At 37.7% G+C, this 22,472-nt stretch overlaps 1 protein-coding gene across 1 annotated transcript in view; it reads left to right on the top strand.

Moving 5' to 3' along the window:
* The window catches only part of Pou6f2 (POU class 6 homeobox 2), a 365,917-nt gene that overhangs the window by 293,180 nt on the left and 50,265 nt on the right, over positions 1-22,472 (top strand). Inside the window, 1 exon segment of the mRNA XM_048786478.1 lies at positions 22,220-22,360. Within this exon segment, the coding sequence (XP_048642435.1) occupies positions 22,220-22,360 (141 nt within the window).

Consider the following 22,472-nt stretch of genomic DNA (forward strand, 5'->3'; position numbering starts at 1 on the left):
GGCTCAGTTAATCCCCATCAGTGGATTAATGCACTGATTAGGTTAAGACGCTCATCACCCAATGATTTCACCTCTAAGCTTTCTTGAATTGTCTCACACATGAGCTTCTGGGGCACACCTCATATCTAAAAAATAATAGCACATGCTTTGAGTTGCAGTGTATTTTGTTGAAACTTTTTAAAATGTTATAAGGATTTTAATATGGCTACAAATGAGTTGAAAACTATTAAGAGTCAGTTGAAACCTGTGGTTCTTTTTGTGACTCTTTACCAAGGTAAATCTGCCATGTGTACCAAGTATAAATTAAAATAACAAATATCCAAATAGTTATAAATGCTTTCTAAGCCTACGGCTTGTAAACAGCCTTGGTTGTTTTTGCCCCAGGGCCTTTGCACTTCCTGTTTCCTCTCTACATAACTCTGCATCTGGATATTTATAAGATTGGCTTCCTCTCCTCTCTAAATTCTTGCCTCAGATCTCACCTTCTCTGGGAGATCTCTGACCATGCAATCTAACATATCGTTCTCTGTCTCCCGTCCAGTCCCTCTATCACATTCTCCTCTTTTATAGTCTTCCTAGCACAACCTGCTACCTAAAATTATTTTGTCTACTGTTTACACATTTACTGCCTCTCTCTTTCCACAAGAAAGCAAGGGGGAAAAAAAGGGAAAGTACATTTTCCCCTGCTTTGATCTTGCTCCTTCTATACCCCCAGCATCTAGAACAGCACAGGCAGATGACAGGGACTCAATAAATATAACTGAGTGAAAGGGTGAATGAATGAATGATTCCACTTATTTCCCTTTTGGTTCAGCATCTATGGCTTCCTTCCACCATGGACCATATTTTGGGTTTGATCTCTACCATACCTTAGCTATAATGCTTTTCCCCCTGAACTTCTTATAAACATAGAACGTATGCAAAAACATATTTGGATGAGTTGATTCAGGACACATTTGGAACCTTTGTGTTCTATCAATAAATCCTTTCAAGTAGAGGGATGACTTCTGATTATATAGTCGTCATAACTAAATGTTTTTGAAGGCCAGGAAGATATTATTTTTGCATACATATAATTTATAACCTGCCTTCATTCAAAAGGGATCTGAGAGAGCTTATGATCAAAAACATATAATACTCATAAGCAGAGTCAATAAAACAAACACCAAAATCGATGTAGAGTGAAAGGAAAATAAGATACCAAATGACTAGGTTAATATCATTTCTATAGTTGCTCATTAAATTTAACTCTGGACTTCCCATGGGTAAAGTTAGAAAAGGAAACAATAGGTTCTATAAATCCTTGGAATGGGAAAGCTACTCGTGTGTGACTAATGACTGATCTTTCCCTTCCATGTGATTTATTCATTCAACAAACATTCATTGCTTACCTAACGAGGCACTATGCTCAGTCCTCAGAGTAGCAGGAGGAAGTAAAGAGAAATAAGACATGGTCTCTGCGCTTGAGTTGCTCATGGTCCTAGGAGGCCATGAAGGAGTCAGATAAGGCTATAATTAAGTATAACAGGACAAATGATAAGCCCTATGGGATTGGCAGACAGGTCCAGCGACACTGGAGCTCAACTTCTCTACACCCTGCCTCCACCCCCTCCTTTCCTCCTGGGTCATCCAGGGGCCAGTCTTCATTAACATCCTTCACCCCACACCCTTAGAGTCTGCTTTCTGGTAAACGCACCTGGAACTTGGTCAAGGTGACAGGTGGCAAGCGCACCCTTTAGAACTCACTCACTGTGACTCCAGAGTTCTGTCATTTGTCTTGCTCCCTAACCTTGAGGCAGGGTGGAGATGAGGCTGGAGTTGTCCATTTGGGCCTCACTGTGAATAGCCTTTTGTGCATCCTCAGGTTAAGGCCTTTCAAGGAAAAAGCAGAGCAGATGTCTTTCAATCTTTAAATAAAAGTGTGGGTGAGAACAGGATCAACCACGTAAGCATTTTAAGTTAAGCGTTTCACTGTTATGTGGCAGTGCTCACATGGAAAACATAACCATCACAGGAATGGAGAAGGGAATTTCCGCAGGCATCAGCGCAGACCACAGTAAATTCAAGTCATCTCTTTGCTTCCATTATTTGAAGGTCCTGTTGATATCATTGTTTAATTTTCAAAATAACTTGGGGGTTGGGGCTGGGGTTGGGGCTCAGTGGTAGAATTCTTGCCTAGCACATGTGAGGCACTGGGTTCGATTCTCAGCACCTCATATAAATAAATTGTAAAAAAAAAAAAAAAAGGTTCATTGACAACTAAAAAATATTAAAAAAAAATAACTTGAGGGTTATTTTGGGTGACTTTTAAAATAGATTATATATATTTTAGAGCAGCGTAAGATTTACAACAAAATTGAGCAGAAGACACAGAAATTTCCCAGATATCCCTGCTCCCACACATGCATATCTTCCTCTACTATCAACACCCCCCACAAGAGGGGTCCGTTTGTTAAAATTAATGAACCTACATTGTCACATCATTATCCCTCAAAACCCATAGTTCATAGTAGGGTTCACTTTTGATAATGTTTGGACAAATGTATAAGGACATGCATCCACCATTAGAGTAACATGCAGAGATCACTGCCCTAAAAATCCTCTGTGCTCTGCCTATTTATTACTCCTTTTCCCTTACCCCTGACAACCACTGATCATTTTGTTGTCTCCATAGTTTTGCCTTTTCTAGAATGTCGTGGAGTTGTAGGCTTTTCGGATTGGCTTCTTCCATTTAGGGATGCAACACTTGCAAAAACCTATTGCTGTGGCCAAAATCTTGAGCACTGACAATATCAAACGCTGACAAGAATGTGGACCAATAGGAACTCTCATTGACTGCTGGTGAGAATGCAAAATGGTACCACCACTTTGGAAGACAATCTGGCTGGCCGTTTCTTACAAAACTAAGCACACTCTTTCTTTGTAATCTAGTAATTTACACTCCTTGATATTTACCCAAAGAAGTTGAAAACTTACGTCCACACAAAAACCTGTACACAGATGTTTACAGCAACTTTTTTATAATTGTCAAAACTTGGTAGCACCCAAGATATTTTTCAGCATGTAAATGGATTTTTAAAATGTGATACATTTGGAACATTCAAATGTATATTAAAATGGAATATTCACCACTAAGAATAAATAAACAATCAAGTAAACACATATTGCTAAGTGAAAGAAGCCAATAAACATGATTTTTGAAACAAAGAAAAATTGCTGTGGAATGACTTTCATAATGGTGAATTGAATTCCCTTGACTTAGTCTTCTAAGAAAAACAAAAATCAGAAACAGGGAAAAGTACTTATTTTGCTGCCAAGTTCATCTTCTATCTATTCTGTTAAATTAATGGCTAGTACATGAAGTCCATGTTATATTTGAAATCATTTCTACTTGAAATAACCTATTTTATAATGTATTGCATGATTACTGTTTGAATACCAGGTGACAAAGTTCATGAGAGAGAAATGCATTAAAAATGTTTAGAAAATTATAGGATTGTTTCAAAAATTTTCTGAAATGGAATGCAATTTCCACCACATTTCCTGTGTTTATTTACCATAATTTTATTGTTTCACTTTAGGCAATTTATGGACATCTCTATACATCAGTTTATTGATTCTCCCTATCCCTTTTGAAGAAGATGTTTGTCACAGAGAAATATATCTACAGCAGTCATAGTGTTGCTGACAATGGCCAGGAAAAACACAGAGTGCCATTCATTTCAGCAACCGCTGCCGTATCAAATTACTTTTCTATGCACATAAGTGAAAATTAAGGAAAAAGACAGTAACACAAAATTGTGTCCTATTGAAATAAATTTATTTCTAGGAACAATAATTCTTTTAGTTTAATTCTGACATGCTTCCACACAATTTTGGCAATGACAATTCTAGAACATAAAGTTGATTTATTTTAGAAACAAGCTTTCCACTGTCAGATTTAATTATAATTTACAATAACTATATTTTGTGTTAGAGGTGTTAGAGACTTTTTTTTTCAGAAATTTGGATACAACCAAACCAATATCTTTCAGTGGCTTTTTCTTTATTGCAATTGCAAAGTAAAGCAATTAATCTATAGATGCAAATAAATTCATCTACCAATATTTCTAAGGTTTAATTTAAAAAGTTATGATTATAGGAATTAAGTAAAATAAAAGACTAAAGTACACATTTGCTTTTTAATTACAAAAAATGACTCTAGTATCCTATATATATATGAAATTATGTGATTTTTTAGTTTCATTTTTTTAAACAAATTATATTGTTTTAAACTCAGGCTTATAAACAAAATAAGGCTAAATGACCATTCAGCAATTATCTACTAAGGCACCTATGAATAGACAAGAGTACAGGATATTAATCTGGAACAAGAATTAAACAAATTAGCCAGAGGGAGAATTAAAGAACTGTGACCTTAGAAATGGACACACGTGGCCCTATTCCAACCCACCTCCAGGAAATCATCATCCAGTTTGTTCCTCCTAGGAGTTGCTTCTCTGACATGTGTGCTTGCTTTCCATCGCATTCAATCTCATTCAGAGCTCCTCTTTGTGGGGTGTAAAAGGTGCTACATCAAGATGGTGAGGACACCATCAGACACTATTTGCTCACTTACAGGTTCTATTTCACTTAATAGTAATGCAGAAATATTATCATCATGGTCACTTAATGGTAATGCAGATGTGTTTGTGAATCCTCAAAGCTCATGCATCTCCATAATACTTTTTAAAATCAATGACTCTTATCATAACCAATCGTATGAATATTAACTAAAGCACCAGAGGAAATGCATTCCAGACCTAGGTGTTTTATGGAGCATCTAGGTTTGGAAGATAAAGTCCTTCCTTTAGAATAGTTGATGAGAATAGCCAAGGTGTATTATCAGCATATTCCATTAGTCCATTTGTTAAATCTGTAGGTAACAAAGTAATACATTTTCCTTGCTTTTCCCAGAGAACATAGCATAGGACACAGTTCTAAGGGGCTTTCCCTGTGGTGTTTCATGAAAAGGGGATACAATCATCAGATAACATGCTAAGATGCACTATAAGTCACCAGAAGGCATATGTATCATACCATGTGTGCCAGACCTATCTGATTCCTGAATCAATACAGAGCAAATCCTGGGACCAGGGTTTCACAAAACACACTTTGGCAATTGCTCAAGAGTTCTGTCAAAATATCATTGTTTGCTAGCATGTATACCTATAAGAAAAAAAAAAATACATTTTTCTAAAGAAATTATGACCTTCCATTGTATTTTGATACATTCTAGAAAATTCCATTTCCCTTTTGTTCCTCGATGACTTTTTCCTTAAAACCTCATGTGACTATCTTGTTCAATTTGTCCAAGTTTTTGAAATCAAAATCTTGAAAAAGTAAACATGTTTAACATGTCAAGTTTTTTTCTATTGTATTTTTTGTTTCCCATAAAATAATTATCTGGGTTTTTTTCCTTTCTTTGCTTTTTACACTGGGTCATTTTGCTTTATTTTTCCTTCACATGTTGCAATTGAGAAGCATACAGGCATAGAGTATTAAAAGGTGCTGTCATTTTTTTAAAAGTGACAATTAAAACAAGAATTAAGCGATATACGTGCTAATCTGAAAAATCAAATGCAACACAAATAAAACTTTCCACCGTCCACACCAAGAATATATACCCCTGCAACCTCAAATTATTCTGGAATTTAATACCAAAGTCATACAAATCCCCAGCAGCTGTTTCTCTGCCAAAATTTCACAATGATGATCAACCCTTTTTATGCCCCCTCTTGCAAGAGTATTCTTCAGTATGTGGACAAAACTTAGAAATGCCAGCTCTTAGTCTTTACTATGGTCTTCAAAAACCTTTGTGTGGTTGAATTGCAACTATTTATCCCTAACATCAGGTAATTTGATTTTTTAATTAAAAATCTATTATAGATTTAAAATTTTATTATTGTTCTTGTGCAAGAACATTGTGACAGCTTTGATCATGTTGGAAAGGCCCCTAGCTCCAATTTCAACCCAAGGGTATTCACGTACCTACTGCTGTTGACCATGGGCTGTTGGAACCATCAATGAACTACACAGTTGTGTTGGAAACTTATTATAAGCCCTGATTCACTAAATACTATTTCCAGCCATATATTTCCACTTGATAAAGCAAACTTAGAAAATTGTATTTAACTAATAAATTTATTTACTAGTTCTTATAGGAGAACTCAAATGAATTACAGCACTGTCCCAAATTTCATTCCATTTTAACATATCATTGCTGTGTTTTAGATCATGAATATTCCCCCGAAGGCCTATGTTAAAAGCTTGGTCGCCGGCTGGTGGTGCAATTGTGAAGTGGTGGATCCTACTGGAAAAAAGTTAGGAAGCAAGGGGGAGTATCCTTAAAGGAGATGCCAGGACCCTGGTCCTTCCTCTTTTTCTTTGCTTATCAGTCAACTGTGAGAAGAGCTGCTCCTTCCACCTCACACTCCCTCCATGATGTACTGTGCTTCCACTGGCCCAAAGCAACAGGGCCAAGTAACTGTGAAACTTCTGAAATTGTGAGCCAAAGTAAACTTTTTTTCTTTATAAGTTCATTGTCTTTGGCATTTTTCCACAGTGAAGTGAAACTGACTGACACAACCATAGATTTTTACCTTTCAAAGGAATTTTAAAAATTACCTACTTCAGAGGTTCTCAGACTTCAGTGTAAATCAGCATTACCTCCAACACCATTAAAACCCAGATTTCTGCTTTCATCCCCAGGGTTTTTGAGTCAGCAATCTGGGAAGCAGGGTAAAAATTTGCATTTTTTTAACAGTTCCCAGGTAATGCTAATGTGGTTGGTCTCAGGACACATTCTGAGAGGCCCAGTGGTAGAAAGCCCTTTCTATCTGACCTACACTGGAGGTTTCGAAGTGGCCTTCAACTTAATCCATATGGAGTTCTGGCTGGAGGAGGGAAATCTTGATTACTCCCATCCTTGGAGTGCCAAAAGGGATGATTAATCAGTGCTCCCCTGTTCATCAGGAGTTCTCTGCAGGGACCTAACAACCATTGTGACCTCACTGCCCCTCCGGGATCACATTTTTCTCAACTTTTAAAAAGTTGGTGCATTGTAGTTGTACATAATGATGGAATCTGTTGTTACACATTCATACATGCTCCAACCAATATCACTCCCCAGCTCTCCCCAGCTCTCTTTCCCCTCCCATCCTCTGGTCCCTTTCCTCTACTGATCTCCCTTTCATTTTCACACAATCACCGCTGACCCCCCAACTCAACCTTTCTCTTCCTTTTTCTTTTCTAGTTTCCACATATGAGAGAGAATATATAACCCTTGACCTTCTGAGTTTGACTTATTTCACTTGCCATGATAGTCCCTAGTTCCATCCATTTTCTTGCAAATGACATAATTGCATTTTTCTTTATGGCTGAGTAAAATGTATACATAAGGAAAATGCAATTTTATATATATAATTTTCTTTATTCATTTTTCCACCTAGGCTGGTTCCATAGTTTAGCTATTGTGAATTGTGCTGCTATAAACATGGGTATGCATGTATCTCTATAGTATGATGACTTTAATTCCTTTTTTTATTTTTTATCTTATTTATTCTACTTTGTTATATATGACAGCAGAATGCATTTCAGTTCATATTACACATATAGAGCACAATTTTTCATCTCTCTGGTTGTACACAAAGTAGAGTCACACCATTGGTATCTTCATATATGTACTTAGGGTAAGGATGATCTCATTCTACCATCTTTCCTACCCCCACACCTCTCTTTACCTACCTAAAGTTCATCTATTCCTCCCATGCCCCATTATGAACCAGCATCCTTATATCAGAGAAAACATTCAGCATTTGGTTTTGGGGGATTGGCTTACTTAGCATTATATTCTCCAGCTCCATCCATTTACCTGCAAATGCCATGATTTTATTCTCTTTTAATGCTGAGTAATATTGCATATAGACCACAATTTCTTTATTCATTCATCTACTGAAGGCTATCTAGGTTGGTTCCACAGTTTAGCTATTGTGAATTGTGCTGCTATAAACATTGATGTGGCTGCATCCCTTTAGTATGCTGTTTTTAAGTCCTTTGGGTAAAACCGAGAAGTGGGATAGCTGGATCAAATGTTCCATTCCCAGTTTTCCAAGGAATCTCCATACCGCTTTCCATATTGGCTCCACCAATTTGCAGTCCCACCAGCAATGTATGAGTGTGCCTTTTTCCCCACATCCTCTCCCAACCCTTACAGTTGTTTGCATTCTTTTAAAAAAAATACTTATTTTTTTTAGTTGTAGTTGGACTCAATATCTTTATTTATTTTTATGTGGTGCTGAGGATCCAACCCAGGGCCTCGCACGTGCTAGGCGAGCGCTCTACCGCTGAGCCACAACCTCAGCCCCTGTTTGCGTTCTTAATAGCTGCCATTCTGACTGGAGTGAGATGAAATCTAAGAATAGTTTTGATTCGCATTTCTCTAATTGTAGATCAGTTGTATATTCTCTTCAGCAAAGTGTCTGTTCAGTTCTTTGGCCCATTTATTGATTGTGTTATTTGTTTTTTTGGTGTTAAGATTTTTGAGTTCTTTATATACCCTAGAGATTAGTGCTCTATCTGATGTGCAAGTGGTAAAAATTTGATTCCAAGCTGTAGGCTCTCTATTCAACTCACTGATTGTTTCTTTTGCTGAGAAGAAACTTTTTAGTTTGAATCCTTCCCATTTATTAATTCTTGATTTTAATTCTTGGGCTATTGGAGTCTTATAAAGGAAGTTGGGGCCTAATCCAACATGATCAAGATTTGGGCCTACTTTTTCTTCTATTAGGCTCAGGGTCTCTAGTTTAATTCCTAGGTCCTTGATCCACTTTGAGTTGAGTTTTGTGCATGGTGAAAGGCAGAGGCTTAATTTCATTTTGCTGCATATGGATTTCCAGTTTTTCCAGCACCATTTGTTGAAGAGGCTAGCTTTTCCCCAATATATGTTTTTGGCACCTTTGTCTAATACAAGATAATTGTATTCATGCGGGTTTATCTCTGTGTCCTCTATTCTGTACCATTGATCTACAAGTCTATTTTGGTGCCAATACCATGCCTTTTTTTTTTTTTTTAACTATTGCTCTGTAGTATAGTTTAAGGTCTGGTATAGTGATGCCTCCTGCTTCACTCTTCTTGCTAAGGATTGCTTTAGCTATTCTGGGTCTCTTATTTTCCCAAATGAATTTTATGACTGCTTTTTCTATTTATATGAGGAATGTCATCGGGACTTTAATTGGAATTGCATTAAATCTTTATAGTGCTTTTGGTAGTATGGTCATTTTGACAATATTAATTCTGTCTATCCAAGAACAAGGGAGATCTTTCCATCTTCTAAGGGATGACTTTAATTCTTTAGGATAAATACCAAGGAGGGATAATAGCTGGGTCAGAAGGTCGTTCCATGCTAGTCTTTTGAGGAAACTCCATCCTGATTTCCATAGTGGTTGTAAAAATTTAAGAGTCCTACCAACAGTATAAAAGTGTTCCTTTTTCTCTACTTCCTGTCTAGCATTTGTTATTATTTGCATTCTTTATGACTGCCATCCTGACTGGTGTGAGATGAAATCTCAATGTAGTTTTGATTTGCATTTTCAGGGATCACATTTGAGAATCACTGATGTGGTTCATTAAGAACAAGTACATAGAGGTTTAGTCAGGGCAGGTGGAATGACCTGTGAGCTTTTGACTCAGGAGGAGGACCCAGGTGCCCTGACTTCAGGTGATTCCACATTCCCCCCCCTGCATTCCTACTTATCTAGCTTCTGCTGATGAATGTGTAAACATTTCTCAGCATTGGACAGGATCAGCAAGAAACTTTTAAAAATATTTTCTCTGCTGATTGGAAAGATTGGCTTCTTCAGTTATTGACTCCCTTCTCTCTTCTCCCTAAATGTGGAAAATTTCAACAGAGCCTTGGTTTTGCTCTTGGTGAGATTAAGCTCTATGTTTTTTAACCTATGTTCAATTTTATTAATGGGAATTTCTCAAACGATCTATACAACAACTTTTTATATTTTCTTGGCTTACGGCTCCTAGAGGTAGTGGTTCTTATTGTTAGCTTAATGTTTTTATAACAACCTATAACCAATATATTTTGTGAGCACAGAAGGATTTTATTTACCTTTGAGCATTCTGGTCATGTTTTTTGCTTTCTCTTTCATGTACTTAACTTCTGCAGAGTCGTATTTTCTCTAATAATTTGGACTGTTTGTTTTTCCTAATGGTGTGGTTCTCTTTGGGGGCACTGAAGCTGCAGCACATCCAATATTGTGGCTGAGTCACAATATTGGGTATTCACGTACTTACTGCTATTGACCATGGGCTATTGTGATGTTCAGAGTCACTTCTTTAACCATCTGCCAAAAGTACCCCTGTACTCTTTTCAGTGAGCCTTCATGGGCATTAACTTAGGGCTGCATACAGACATCCACTTAAGAGGCATGTGACATGAACAGAAATGGTATATCTGATTCTTGCTGCAAATTCAAGAAAGATGTTGTTCCAAGATTTAGTGACAGACCAACAACATATGGGTTGATTTCTAGTGGTCCTTGGGGAAAAAAATAACTTATGGCCCAAATGTAGTATTGTTTTTTGGGAAGAGTAACATATCCTTTGATTCTTGAACAGCTGTTCAGCAAATAGATTTTATGAGGCAAGCAAGCCATTATGCATAATAATAAAATTCAGTAACAGCTTCAGGAAGCCTTTCCATTTGATCATGGATTGATGAGACCAAGATATTGTGCATAACATTTGTTACAAGCAGTTTTTAATAACCAATGTGATTACTGAGATGAAAGGAAGAGGAGGCGTATGTTGTGTTCTTTATTAGTGATAAATTGAATTAGAAGGACTTATGAGAAATTTCTTGAGCTTCAGTAAAAAAACAGAAGCTGTGGAAAATATGCATATTCAAAAGTAAAACAATCCCAAAGTAAATAAAAGACTTCTATCTATTCTAGGATGATTCTCAGAAATCTGAGCTCTTATTATCAACTAGTATAGCCTTTCTAGTTAATAGATAAAATTAAAATTTAAAAAGTCAAGGCTTGGTCATAACATATGAGCCCAGCCATAGATATGATGGTGGTCCCTTATAATCTATCATCATAATTTTTTTGTAACAGAACATTCTGTATTTTAAACGATGATGGCTTTGTTTTTATTACTCAAATTTAATTGTTAATTTTTAGCCAGTCAGCAGTTTAAATTTCCCTTCATATAAAATAAATGAAAGTATTGTATGATTTGAGGACTGTCAATTGGTGTTGCTTCACAGGTTACAAAGCTGGTGAGGCTATCTTCATAATATTGCAAAAAGATATGTATTTAGGTGTTTTCATAGCAACAGTTCATAGGAGAACAGCTCAGGAGGCTGTGTATACACATGGCAATAACACATGCACAACATTCACATATGTACTTCCTAGTTTGTTTCCTACCTTATTTTTCTGCCTTCAGAACTCAGCTCAGAATTTTCCTAGATTGATCTTCTGCCCTAACTGTGCTTTGGATATTCAGGGGGGTTTCTGATGAACCCATAACCTTGTACTTTTTCTTCTGCTCTAATTGCCTGTCTTCTCCCATCTGCCTAGTTGATCTGCAGTTTATGCAGGATTGACCTCCTGTTAACTCTTTGATGAAACTTCTCTGACACCCCCTACTCTTCCCTCTACTGAGCTAGCCAGCTCCCCAATGTTTCCGTGGTTCACTGAGTTTACCTCTCCCCTGGCCTGTAGCCACCAGATCTTAATTATCTGCCTGCATAACTGTTACTTCCTCCCAACATCTGAAAACACTTTGGGAAGAAACCACACCACCCAACCTGACATGTAGTTGATGCTCAGTGTTTGCAGAATAAATGAATAAATGAATGAATAACAAACTACTTCTGTGCACAAATTTAACCAGGGAGCTGAACCCCTCCTTTTAACAAAGGGCAACCTCTCCCTCTGTCATTACTCCTAGAAGCCTCCTGTTCCCCTTTGCCTCCCGTCTCATCCACTCTCACCCAGACCAATTGAGTCTCCAAAGTAGTAATTTGCCTTATCTCATTATCGGCTGTTTTCTGCCTTCCACTTCAAGTTCCCCAAATATCAAAAGTGCCACACTAACAATTCCACATACACAAAATCCTATTTCTGTCCTACACATCTTTAACTGTGCTATTCCCAGAGGTCGAGAAGCTTTTTCCTCTCCTATTCTTACCTCCCCACCCATAAACTCCTAGTCATCCTTTAGGACTCCCTTCCAAAGAATATTCCCCAGGGTCTGGACAGGACCCCCTGTCTGGGCTCCCTGTCCCTTTTTCTTACAGGACTGGCTAGGGAAGGTGAGGAAAGACATTCTTGTCTTATTCACCTCCATACCTCTGGCATCTGGCACAGAGCCTGCACCATGGTTACCAGGAAACAGCTGATGATAAAAAATTTTACTGAAGCCTCCTAAAGGCAGAAACTCAGAGGATAGGAAAGGCAGCAGAACACAACAGACAATGGCAATATGTAAATCAGTGGATGTGTAACTGATGTGATTCTGCAATCTGTATATGGGGTAAAAATGGGAGTTCATAACCCACTTGAATCAAAGTGTGAAATATGATATATCAAGAAATTTGTAATGTTTTGAACAACCAACAATAAAAAAATTTAAAAAATAAAATAAAAAATAAAACTCTATGAAATTAAATGAGAAAAAAAAGGCAGAAACTCAGCCTCAGCTTTCTCTCAGTCCCTCATCCTTTCTTGTCTTTCTTCTGCCCTGTGTAGCACCTATTTTCCCTTATAGAGACTCAAGTAGTATTTACCTTAAGTAAATTAGGCATGGGTGAGTAAAGAGTGTATTGCACTTTTCCATAGCTTAAAAACTAGAATCATACTAACTGCTGTACCATGGCAACAATTTACTTCTTAAAAAAAATTTTTTTTAAAGGATTGCCTTTTTTTTCTTTCATCACAGGAGTGCTCCCAATCACTTGTTTAAACTGGATGATAGAATAAAAAACACGGAAAGAGTAATTTTCAAAATATCAACAAATTCACCTAACTAATGTGCCATGACAATAGGCAATTGGTAAAAGTAGCACTATTGTATATAAGTAAGAAAATAGCATGAAACTCCATAAAAAGATGGATTTTTCAGGTTATTAAATGGAGGACTAGACAGAAAAGGAAATGAGATGTGCAGGCTTGTAGTAACACAGTATTTGTCTACATATAACTTGGGTAAAATCTGATTTAGAGTTGGTGTGTTTCCATAATGCTGACCTCTCTACTTCAAAATCAAATAAATGTATTGGGTTAAGTTGAAAGCTAGTTTCTTCCCTCAGCTCTAGGCTTGACTGTTTTATCAGTAAATTTAAAAATAAAAAAGAAATGCATCTCTTTGGAGAGCTTTCTAACGGCTTGCCACCAAATCATAGTGTGTCGGCTAGATTTATTTATTTCCTCCTCTCCATCTAGTGTCCCTGAGCACCCTCAGTGCAGATCTCATCAATTATCCCACATAACTTGGACCCAGGCCCTCTGCAGCATCTATCACTCTCCCCAGTGTATTTCTAGAATACTCCCCAGAATGTCCACATGTGCTGATGGACAGTCACCTATGTCCATCTGCAATGATATCCAAGCTTTGCAAAGCTACCTGAGTGGATCCTCACTTTTAACTCTGGACTCAATGACCTTCAGGAGCTACAAACCATCTAAATACCCAAGTGGCTCAATACACCCTCATTAATACCTTCAATGAGGCCATATAAGGGGAGAGAGTGCAGCTCCTTAACTAATGTCACACTATCACCTAGACTCCAAGCAGTACTGCTCATGCCCAGGAGTACATAAAGTCCATTCTCATCTGGAGAGAGAGCCCCTTTAGCTTCAGCCCACCATATACAAAGGGCTTTGTTTCAGTTCACAAGCCTGGACTGGAGGATGTAGGCTTCATAGCCACTCCACCTCCACCCCACACTCCAAGGATTTCTTTTTTTAAACTCAAACCATTCACTGCAACCACCCAGCTTCTACAATAATCAACTCAAGAGCTGTCTTCCATATATGAATGCCTTCCCTCTAAAACTGTTTTTTTCATGAATCTCTACAAGAAAGGGGATGCTATTAGATAAAATAGTCGAGGAAAGTGTCTCTAAGGAGATGATTTGGGAGAATGAGATATGTGAATGGGAAAAAGAGTTCTAGAAGTGTAAACAGCAAATGCAATCCCCTGAGGTAGCTGAGGATCAGCAAAAAGGCCAGTGGGACTGCCCTGGAAGGAGTAATGGAATAAGGGGACTCAATCCCAAAACATCAGAAGGACCAAAAGTTCCAAGAAGTAACAAAGGTATTATAACAAAATTTATCTGGGGCTTCTGATATGCCAGGAACTCTTGTGGTGTTTACCTAATGTGTTGACTCTAATAGATAGATGGGTAGATAAGATTTTTTTTTAATGGTGCTAGAAATGGAACCCAGGACTTTCTGCATACAAAGCCCACACTCTTCACTGAGCTGTGTTCCCAGCCCTGACTCATGTACTTTTTTCGACAATTCTATGAAGTCATTACCACTATTTCCATTATACTTAACTAAAGAAACTGGGACACAGAGACAGCTAGCTAAGAGCAGCCTTGGAATCTGAATTCAGGATTCAAGCTACTAATCTTTACACTATGCTGCTTTCCCTTTCAAAGTAGACTGGACCATTCCTTCCAATCCATATATCTGTGAAAGTCTGATCAAGGTCATGTGCATGGACTAAGCTGCTCCCATCAGGTCTGCTGGAGTTATGCAGACCTTACAAATAAGGGCTGGGTCCCACAAGACTGTCATTTCAGATGCCAATTGCAAGTAGCAGGACCCCAGATTACCCACATTTCTGTCCAACTTGGCTGCAAATCAGATGTCCCCGCCATCACCCCATTTATGTACAGTAATTTGCTATAATGGCTTACAGGACTCAGAGAAGCATGTTTACCAGTTTATTATAAAGGAGACAAATGAATAACAGATGAAGAAATGCACAGGGCAAGGTCTAGAAGGTTCCTGAGTGCAGGAGCTTCTGCCCTTATGTAGTTTGGGGTGTGCCACCCTCTCGCCTATGTAAGCTCCCATTGTGTAGGGTGTCATTATGTAGGTATGACTAATTGGATCTTCAGTCATTGTGAGTAATTCAACTCTCAGTCCCTCTCCCCTTACTGGAGGTTAGGGGCAAGTCTAAATTTCTGACCATCTAATTACATGGTAGGTTCCTTTTGCCCAGGGCCCCCCACAATCCTGCAAAAGCCACATTATTAGCATAAACTCAGGTGTGATTAAAAGGGACATATGGATAATAACATGCTTCTCTCACCTCATCACTCAGAAATTCCAAGGGTTTAGGAGCTCTGTGCCCAGAAAGCGGAATGATAACCAATGTATCATTATGCCACAAAATCATAATGTTTCACCCAGGTCCCTCAGAGTTCCTCTTTTCCATTTGTTACTCCTACCCCTTTGTTGGGCTTTCAACAACCAGCACCTGTGGTTCTTTTTTCCAAGGACTCCTTCAGGTACCAAGTTCCAATTTACAAAAAGAGCTAAGAGACAACCATGGCTGGGGATTGCCAACCCTTCATCTGCAGTCCAGGAGCTATTAACAGATGACTGTCAGGTGTGGAGGGTAAAAGCCCAGCTTGCCATGGGGTGAGATCACTCTGAGTCCCAACTCATAGTCCAACACTCCCTGAAGAATTAGGGTTCTGTTCTTCCCTATCCTGTTTCTTAGGTAATTTAAAAATTTCCTCTGCCAGCCAATATGGAACACTAATAGCAAATTAGTGTACTTGTAGTTTTTCATAAAAATAAAATATAATTAATTCTAAAATTATATAGAAATCAATATGATTTTACATGGACAAATCAAAATATTTTAGGAAGGCATTTGCAATTTGATGTAGTGTTTGGGTGTGGGAGTAGTTTTAGGGGTAGGGCTAGGGAATGAACATGTGTAACTATATATTTGAATAAAAAAATGAAAACATACATGAAATTATGTCAGAAAACCTATGTAAATGTATATGTTCTCACAAACAGAGAAGCTTCAGTCTATCGCCCTACTGATATTTTGATTCAAATTTGTGCCATGGATTCATTGGTGAAAATATATTGATATATATAATATTATAGGTAACTATATAAATTCATCTATCAAAATATCTATGAATATTCATATAAATGTAAATAATTTTACCTGTAAAGGCATTTGTGTTTTGATGTCGTGTTAGGTGTAGGAGTGGATTTAGGGGTAGGGCTAGGGTTAGGGTTACACGATCATGTGTACCTATATATTTGAATAAAAAATGAAAATATACATGAAAGAAATTTAGGATTTTGCAGTGCCTCAGAGTAATCATTGCAAATATCAAGTCATTCCCAACCCCAGAGACTCCTCTGCAATGAGGAGTCAGTGGTGACTCTTGACTGGCTGACTAAACTACCATGAAAGTAAGGGGGGAATCTTAGCAGAATAAAACACACATTAAGTAGATCACTGAGAAGACTATGGCCACCTATCCATTTTTTTGTATACTGGTATTTCCTTGACCTTTTGTTTGTTTGTTTGAGAGAGAGGAAAATTTTTAAAATATTTATTTTATACTTTTCGGTGGGACATAACATCTTTATTTTATTTTTATGTGGTCACAACATCTTTATTTTATTTTTTGTGATGCTGAGGAGGATCAAACCCAGCAACCTGGGCATGCCAGGAGAGCACACTACCACTTGAGCCACATCCCCAGCCCCTTCCTTGACCTTTTAAAAGAAGACTTAAGGGCAAGAAGTGGAAGAATTGGTTTAGTTTAAAAAGTCTTAAGGATTCAAAAGGAATGTTTGTTTTTTCACACACATGGGTAGAGGAAAAGTCAATGTCTAATATATGCAAATGAATTCAAATTGTCCCATTTGTTTCTAGATAGCCACTGTGAGTCATTTTGGACCTTAAATGAAGAATAAGTTGTGATAAATGCATTTGTGAATATCCTCAAGCGGAGCACAACAGACACTAGTATGGGAATTTGTAAATCAATGGATGTGTAACTGATGTGATTCTGCAATCTGTGTATGGGGTGAAGGGAGTTCATAACCCACTTGAATCAAAGTGTTGAATATGATATGTCAAGAAATTTGTAATGTTTTGAACAACCCACAATAAAAAATTAAAAAAAAAAATAAAAACAAATGGCACCACAGTTCCAGAGTTCTAAATTGAAAAGTTAGTAGCAAAAAGAACTGCTCAAAAATCCATACTCTATAAAATCCACATAGTTCATGAAGAGAATGATAGAACCATAGATCATGGGCAATTATGCTCCAAAGAAAGATTGTGAGCCTGATGCATTCATAAGGCCCTCCCAGAATAAAGGCATAAACATAGGAATATAATATCACAGCCAAATTGTCTCATTGTATTGTCATATTTTTGTAAATGAGATTCATAATAATAAAATAATATGGTCAGCATTTTTTCATGAAAAATATTATGAATACTAATGTTCAGATTCAAAAAAACAAGTTTTTTGCTAGGATGCAGGATGTGAGTCTTTCAGAGAAAGAGGATAAGGCACGACCTGTAGAAGAACACTCCTCCACCCGGTAGTGATGGCATTTATGGGGACATCTTTACATTGTCATACATATGATGTCATCAAAGAGTCCTGGGGAGACTTTATTAAAAGTTCTTTTTTCTTCATCACCATGCAATGTGTACAGGGATAAAGAGATGCACAAAGCATATAGATTTGGAAATATGGGCTTACTCTCAATCTGAGGTAAGCACCCAGTATCCACATGAATAGGGAACAGAGAAGTAATTCATTACAAATCTTAAGGGTATTATTTTTTAGTAAATCTTTTTTTTTAATGCTATCACCATCAAATCAGCAACTGTGAGACTATTTCAAAATATTTTGACATGAAGCACGAATTAAATTCCAAAATGAATGTCCTTATGTAACTTTAGAAATGGAAACCAAGGTTGAGGATAATGTACTATTAAAAAGGCAATGTTCTCTTGTACTGGTCTGTCACTACCAATCTTGGCCTCAGAATCATAACACTGCCCCTAACCTCCAATAAAGGGAAAGGGGCTGAGAATTGAATTACAATAACTGAAGATCCAATTAGTCATGCCTACATAATGACACCCTACACAATGGGGTTCAGAGAGCTTACATAGGCGGGGAGGGTGGCACACCCCACTAATGAGCAAGTCCAATCAAATAGCAAATCTCCAAAATAAGCAAGAGAGCCATGTTTTAAATACTGTTTTTGAATACCCTCCATTCTAAAATACTTTAAAACAGCATTTGTCTTTTAAACCATGAAATTCACCTCATCTAATTACCCATTGTGTTAAGTGGCTAATAACTTCCTTCAAATAGCCCTTTAAAAAAAATGTAACATAGAACTGCTATAAAAATACAGAATAATTATTCTTGGTCATGTAATTTCCAAGGTAAGAAGATATTTATGGGGGTGAGTCCTAATTATGATAAATTGATTAGTTCAAAATTCTCATGCACAGCATGAACTCTGAGAATATTAGCTAACATGTATTAAGAAAATAATATATGCCAAGTATTGTGTTCTCAAAATTGGCCTCATTTATTTAATTCTCATAATAACCCTGTGGGTGGTATTATTTTTACACCCATTTTACTCATGAGAAAATGAGGCATGGTTTACTTACAGTCACAAAACAGGATTGTCTTGCATCAGAGCTATACTAATGGATGAGCAGGAGGAAGGTAATATTTGGAGTTCTACTTCATTGTGACAAAACTATTTTAAAATTTTATGTTGTTATTTTATTCTGTAAAATTCTAGGGGAAAATGTCAAGAAATCAGTGATTCTATGAGTGGGTTTTTAGACTAGCTGCAGATTCCAGAATTGTAGTTTTATGTATTCAAGCCCAGAATCCATTTGGATGTAACATAAGAACTCTTGCCTTCTGCAAATCCTTGCTTTGAGAGCTTCTGCATTTATAAACAAGCATGCACCAGAATTCAGCACGTCTTTTGAGTTGATCTGCTGAAAATGTGACTGTATAATACAGTCAGACTTCATTTGGGCCATCCTTTGCTGGTTAGGTACATTGGCAATGAAAGATCTGAAGGCATAAATCTGGCAGCAGCTTCAAAATATCCAGTTGGCCCTGGAACGTTAACATGCTCATTATGTGCATTTATTGTGCATGGGTTTGCCGCTGTCTAAATCTACCCTGAGTCTCCAATCAAGAATAAGTATTGATAGGAACACTGCTAATATGACATGACTGGGGACAATACAGAGTGACATGACCTGAGGTGATGAGGAAAACACTTATGGTTTCCTGACTATCCCCCTCCCCCTCCCTGCCACTTATCTTAATGCACATTACATCCCTGCCCCAACAGTCACAGACAGAAAAGCCAAAAGGTATTTATGAAGCTGCATCCATCGACACCACCCATGATTCACCTGAAATGCTGTCAGCTACAAACTGACTTGTTTCCACTGTCCACTATCTATATGCACCACACTCTGTGTTTGTAGTTCTAACTCTAGAGTTAGGGGCCAGCAAGGCATTGCCCCAAATCCCAGATACCTTTCACAAAGACCTACCAGGAAATCAGATGGGAAGTAAGAGAGTCATCTGAGTTGGCATTTGCTCCATAAAGAGAAAAAGACAACAAAAAGAACAAATTAGGTTTCCACCTAAGACCAGGATATAGAGGAATCAACAGTACAAATAAACAAACCCTGTATATTTGTGATTGCTGAAGCAACCTTCCAGAGCACTTCAAGTGTACCCATTTCTAACCCACAAACACAAAGATTCAGAAGTACATTTTTAAATACATAATTTGCTGTATATACAGAATGATTATTTAATCCTTATGCAATACCTGGATTTTCAGCAAATACCGGGGACCATAGCTGAAGTAATGTTCTAAACATGGTGAATTCTCAATCTCTACTATTGTATTATATCCAGAGAGTATAATTCCATAATTTCCTATATGAGCTTTTGATTGACCTAGATATTAGAGAAAAGTCCTACAATTACTAAAAATATTTTCTCTAAATTAAATAGGAATGACTGCTTGGCTTTTGTGAGCACTCTATACGCATGGAATTTAATTTTTTTCATCCAAAATTCAGGGACAAAATGGCCTATGCAACACGAAAAACATATTGCACATAATTTAATCTTTCTTTGAGTTAAGAAGCTTATTCTGAGATCTCCCTGAAACTCAAGAATTTCATTATGATTTCAACTTGATTGCATAAAAGAAATGTGAACACAGTATTTGGCAAGTGATCTGAGAATGGAGCACCCATGAACAGTGTCTGTGCTGCCAGTGGCAGGTCCCCCAAGCAGTCTCCTGACACCAGGACAAAAGTAAGAGCGATAATATGAACTCTTCTCACTTTCGGTAGTCGAACTAAACACAAAGTTTTCTCTCAGCACATACTATTACTCACTATGTAGACACTCTATAAACACAGCCAGAAAACCAAGACAAAGGCCAACCTAAATTTTAAATCCCACGGTGGCAATCTGGGATAAGACAGGGTTTCTCTTTAGACCAAAGAATGAGATTTTATATATATAAATAATTGTTCTTGATTTTTAGGAGAGAGATAAAGACAAAAGACAAAATAATGAGCTTAAAATGGATTTCCATTTCTGAGACAATGTGCGAGGTCAATGGAATTACTGTAGAACTAGTTATGTAAAACTCAGTTGTAAGTAAATAAAAAAACAAATAAGATAAGAATATCACATTAATGAAAAAATAATTATTAAATTCTGATCCCTTTTCATTTCCTCTGATAATTAGTATTTTCTTCCTCATCAGATGATTAAAAGTGTAGAAATTAAGTCATAAAATATGTTTTGAGGGAAGAGGGAAAGGAGAGAAAAAAGAGAGGCTGGGACAAAAAATGAAGAATTTAAAGAAAAAAAGTTAAAAAAAAAAGAGGAAGAAGAAGAAAAGCATTTTTAGAAGAGCAACCAGAACTTGAATTAAGTATGGCATTATTTTTTTTCCTACCAAGTTTTAGCCTTGGCAGGTTTCTGCTAAAATGCAGGAATTTCATGGATGTGGGAACTGGTGATGGAAAATGCATTATTATACACAACAATTGTTGTACTTGAGAGAAACTATATGGGGAAAAAATAACACCCTAGAATAAATACAAATGAAATTCATGTATCAAAACCAATACTGTGAAAATAGTTTAAATGTTTCTTGAATTTATATCTAGTCATTAACCTAAATGCAGATTTCAGTTCAAGCCACACTTCTGCCTCATGGTCAGAAGGCCTGAAAACCTGTGGCGTGGAAAATTGGCAGGATAAAGAATATTGAATTGGTCTCCATGGAAAAAACAGATTTTGGCAGCCAAAACCTCCTCCCTGAGCTGGTCTCTCTCCCCACTCTCTTTCTTCCTCTTTGTTTTACCCTTGTCAAAGTAAAGAGGCCAAAAGAAGACCATATATTAGCTAACACAGCAAGTAAAGATCAACTGACTGTTCACTAAAGGATCTTCTCCTTGACCTTGAATCCCATAGTCAGAGTAAGCCCCCCCCGCCCCCCGCCCAACGTCCTAGCCCTGGACTCATCCTCTGAGCACACAGATTTCCATTTCTAGTAACTCTGACTCCCCTTAAAGAAGAAAATGGGCTGGGACATCTGCCTCACCATCAACTCTAAAAGAAACTGCAATTCTCCTGTGGAAGTGACGAATCATTCACAAATCTCCCTACCACATCCTATTTTACTCCCATGATTATCTCAAGAAAAGCAGATCATTTCCTGAGAGTTTTATTTACTCTAGAGGACAAAATCCAGGGACTCCTCCAAAATCATCTCTCTGTCCTCCAGGTTCATACTCATTCCCCCTGGGACTAGCTTTAAGCCCACACTCCACCAAGCAGCCCACTTTTGGTGGAGGTTTTTCTTCCAGCCTTGTTTCCGTTCTTCCCCAAGCCTGGAGCTTCCAAGGGATTCTTTACCAGGCCCCGCCAGTGGGTTTGGGGCCCTTTGCATGAAAGAATTGGGGCGAGAACTATCTCCCCCTCCACGTGAATGTTATGTCCGTGTGCTATGCCTGTGCCTCTCAGTGGTTTTCACCCTGATCTTTTCTCTCTTTGCAGCTGGTTAATAATCCTCTAGCAAGTCAGGCCGCAGCGGCTGCAGCAGCCATGGGCTCCATAGCAAGCTCACAGGCCTTTGGCAATGCCCTCTCCAGTCTTCAGGGGGTCACAGGTCAACTAGTTACTAATGCACAAGGACAGGTGAGTGGGAGATGGGAACAAGAGTGAATTTTTATGGCAGATTGAACTCGGAAAGGAAATGAATTTCTTTTGCATGACAGTGATATGTAACCGCATCTATCTGAGGCAAATA

Source organism: Marmota marmota, unplaced genomic scaffold (genome assembly GCF_001458135.2).
Source record: "Marmota marmota marmota unplaced genomic scaffold, marMar, whole genome shotgun sequence".
Lineage (NCBI taxonomy): Eukaryota > Metazoa > Chordata > Mammalia > Rodentia > Sciuridae > Marmota > Marmota marmota.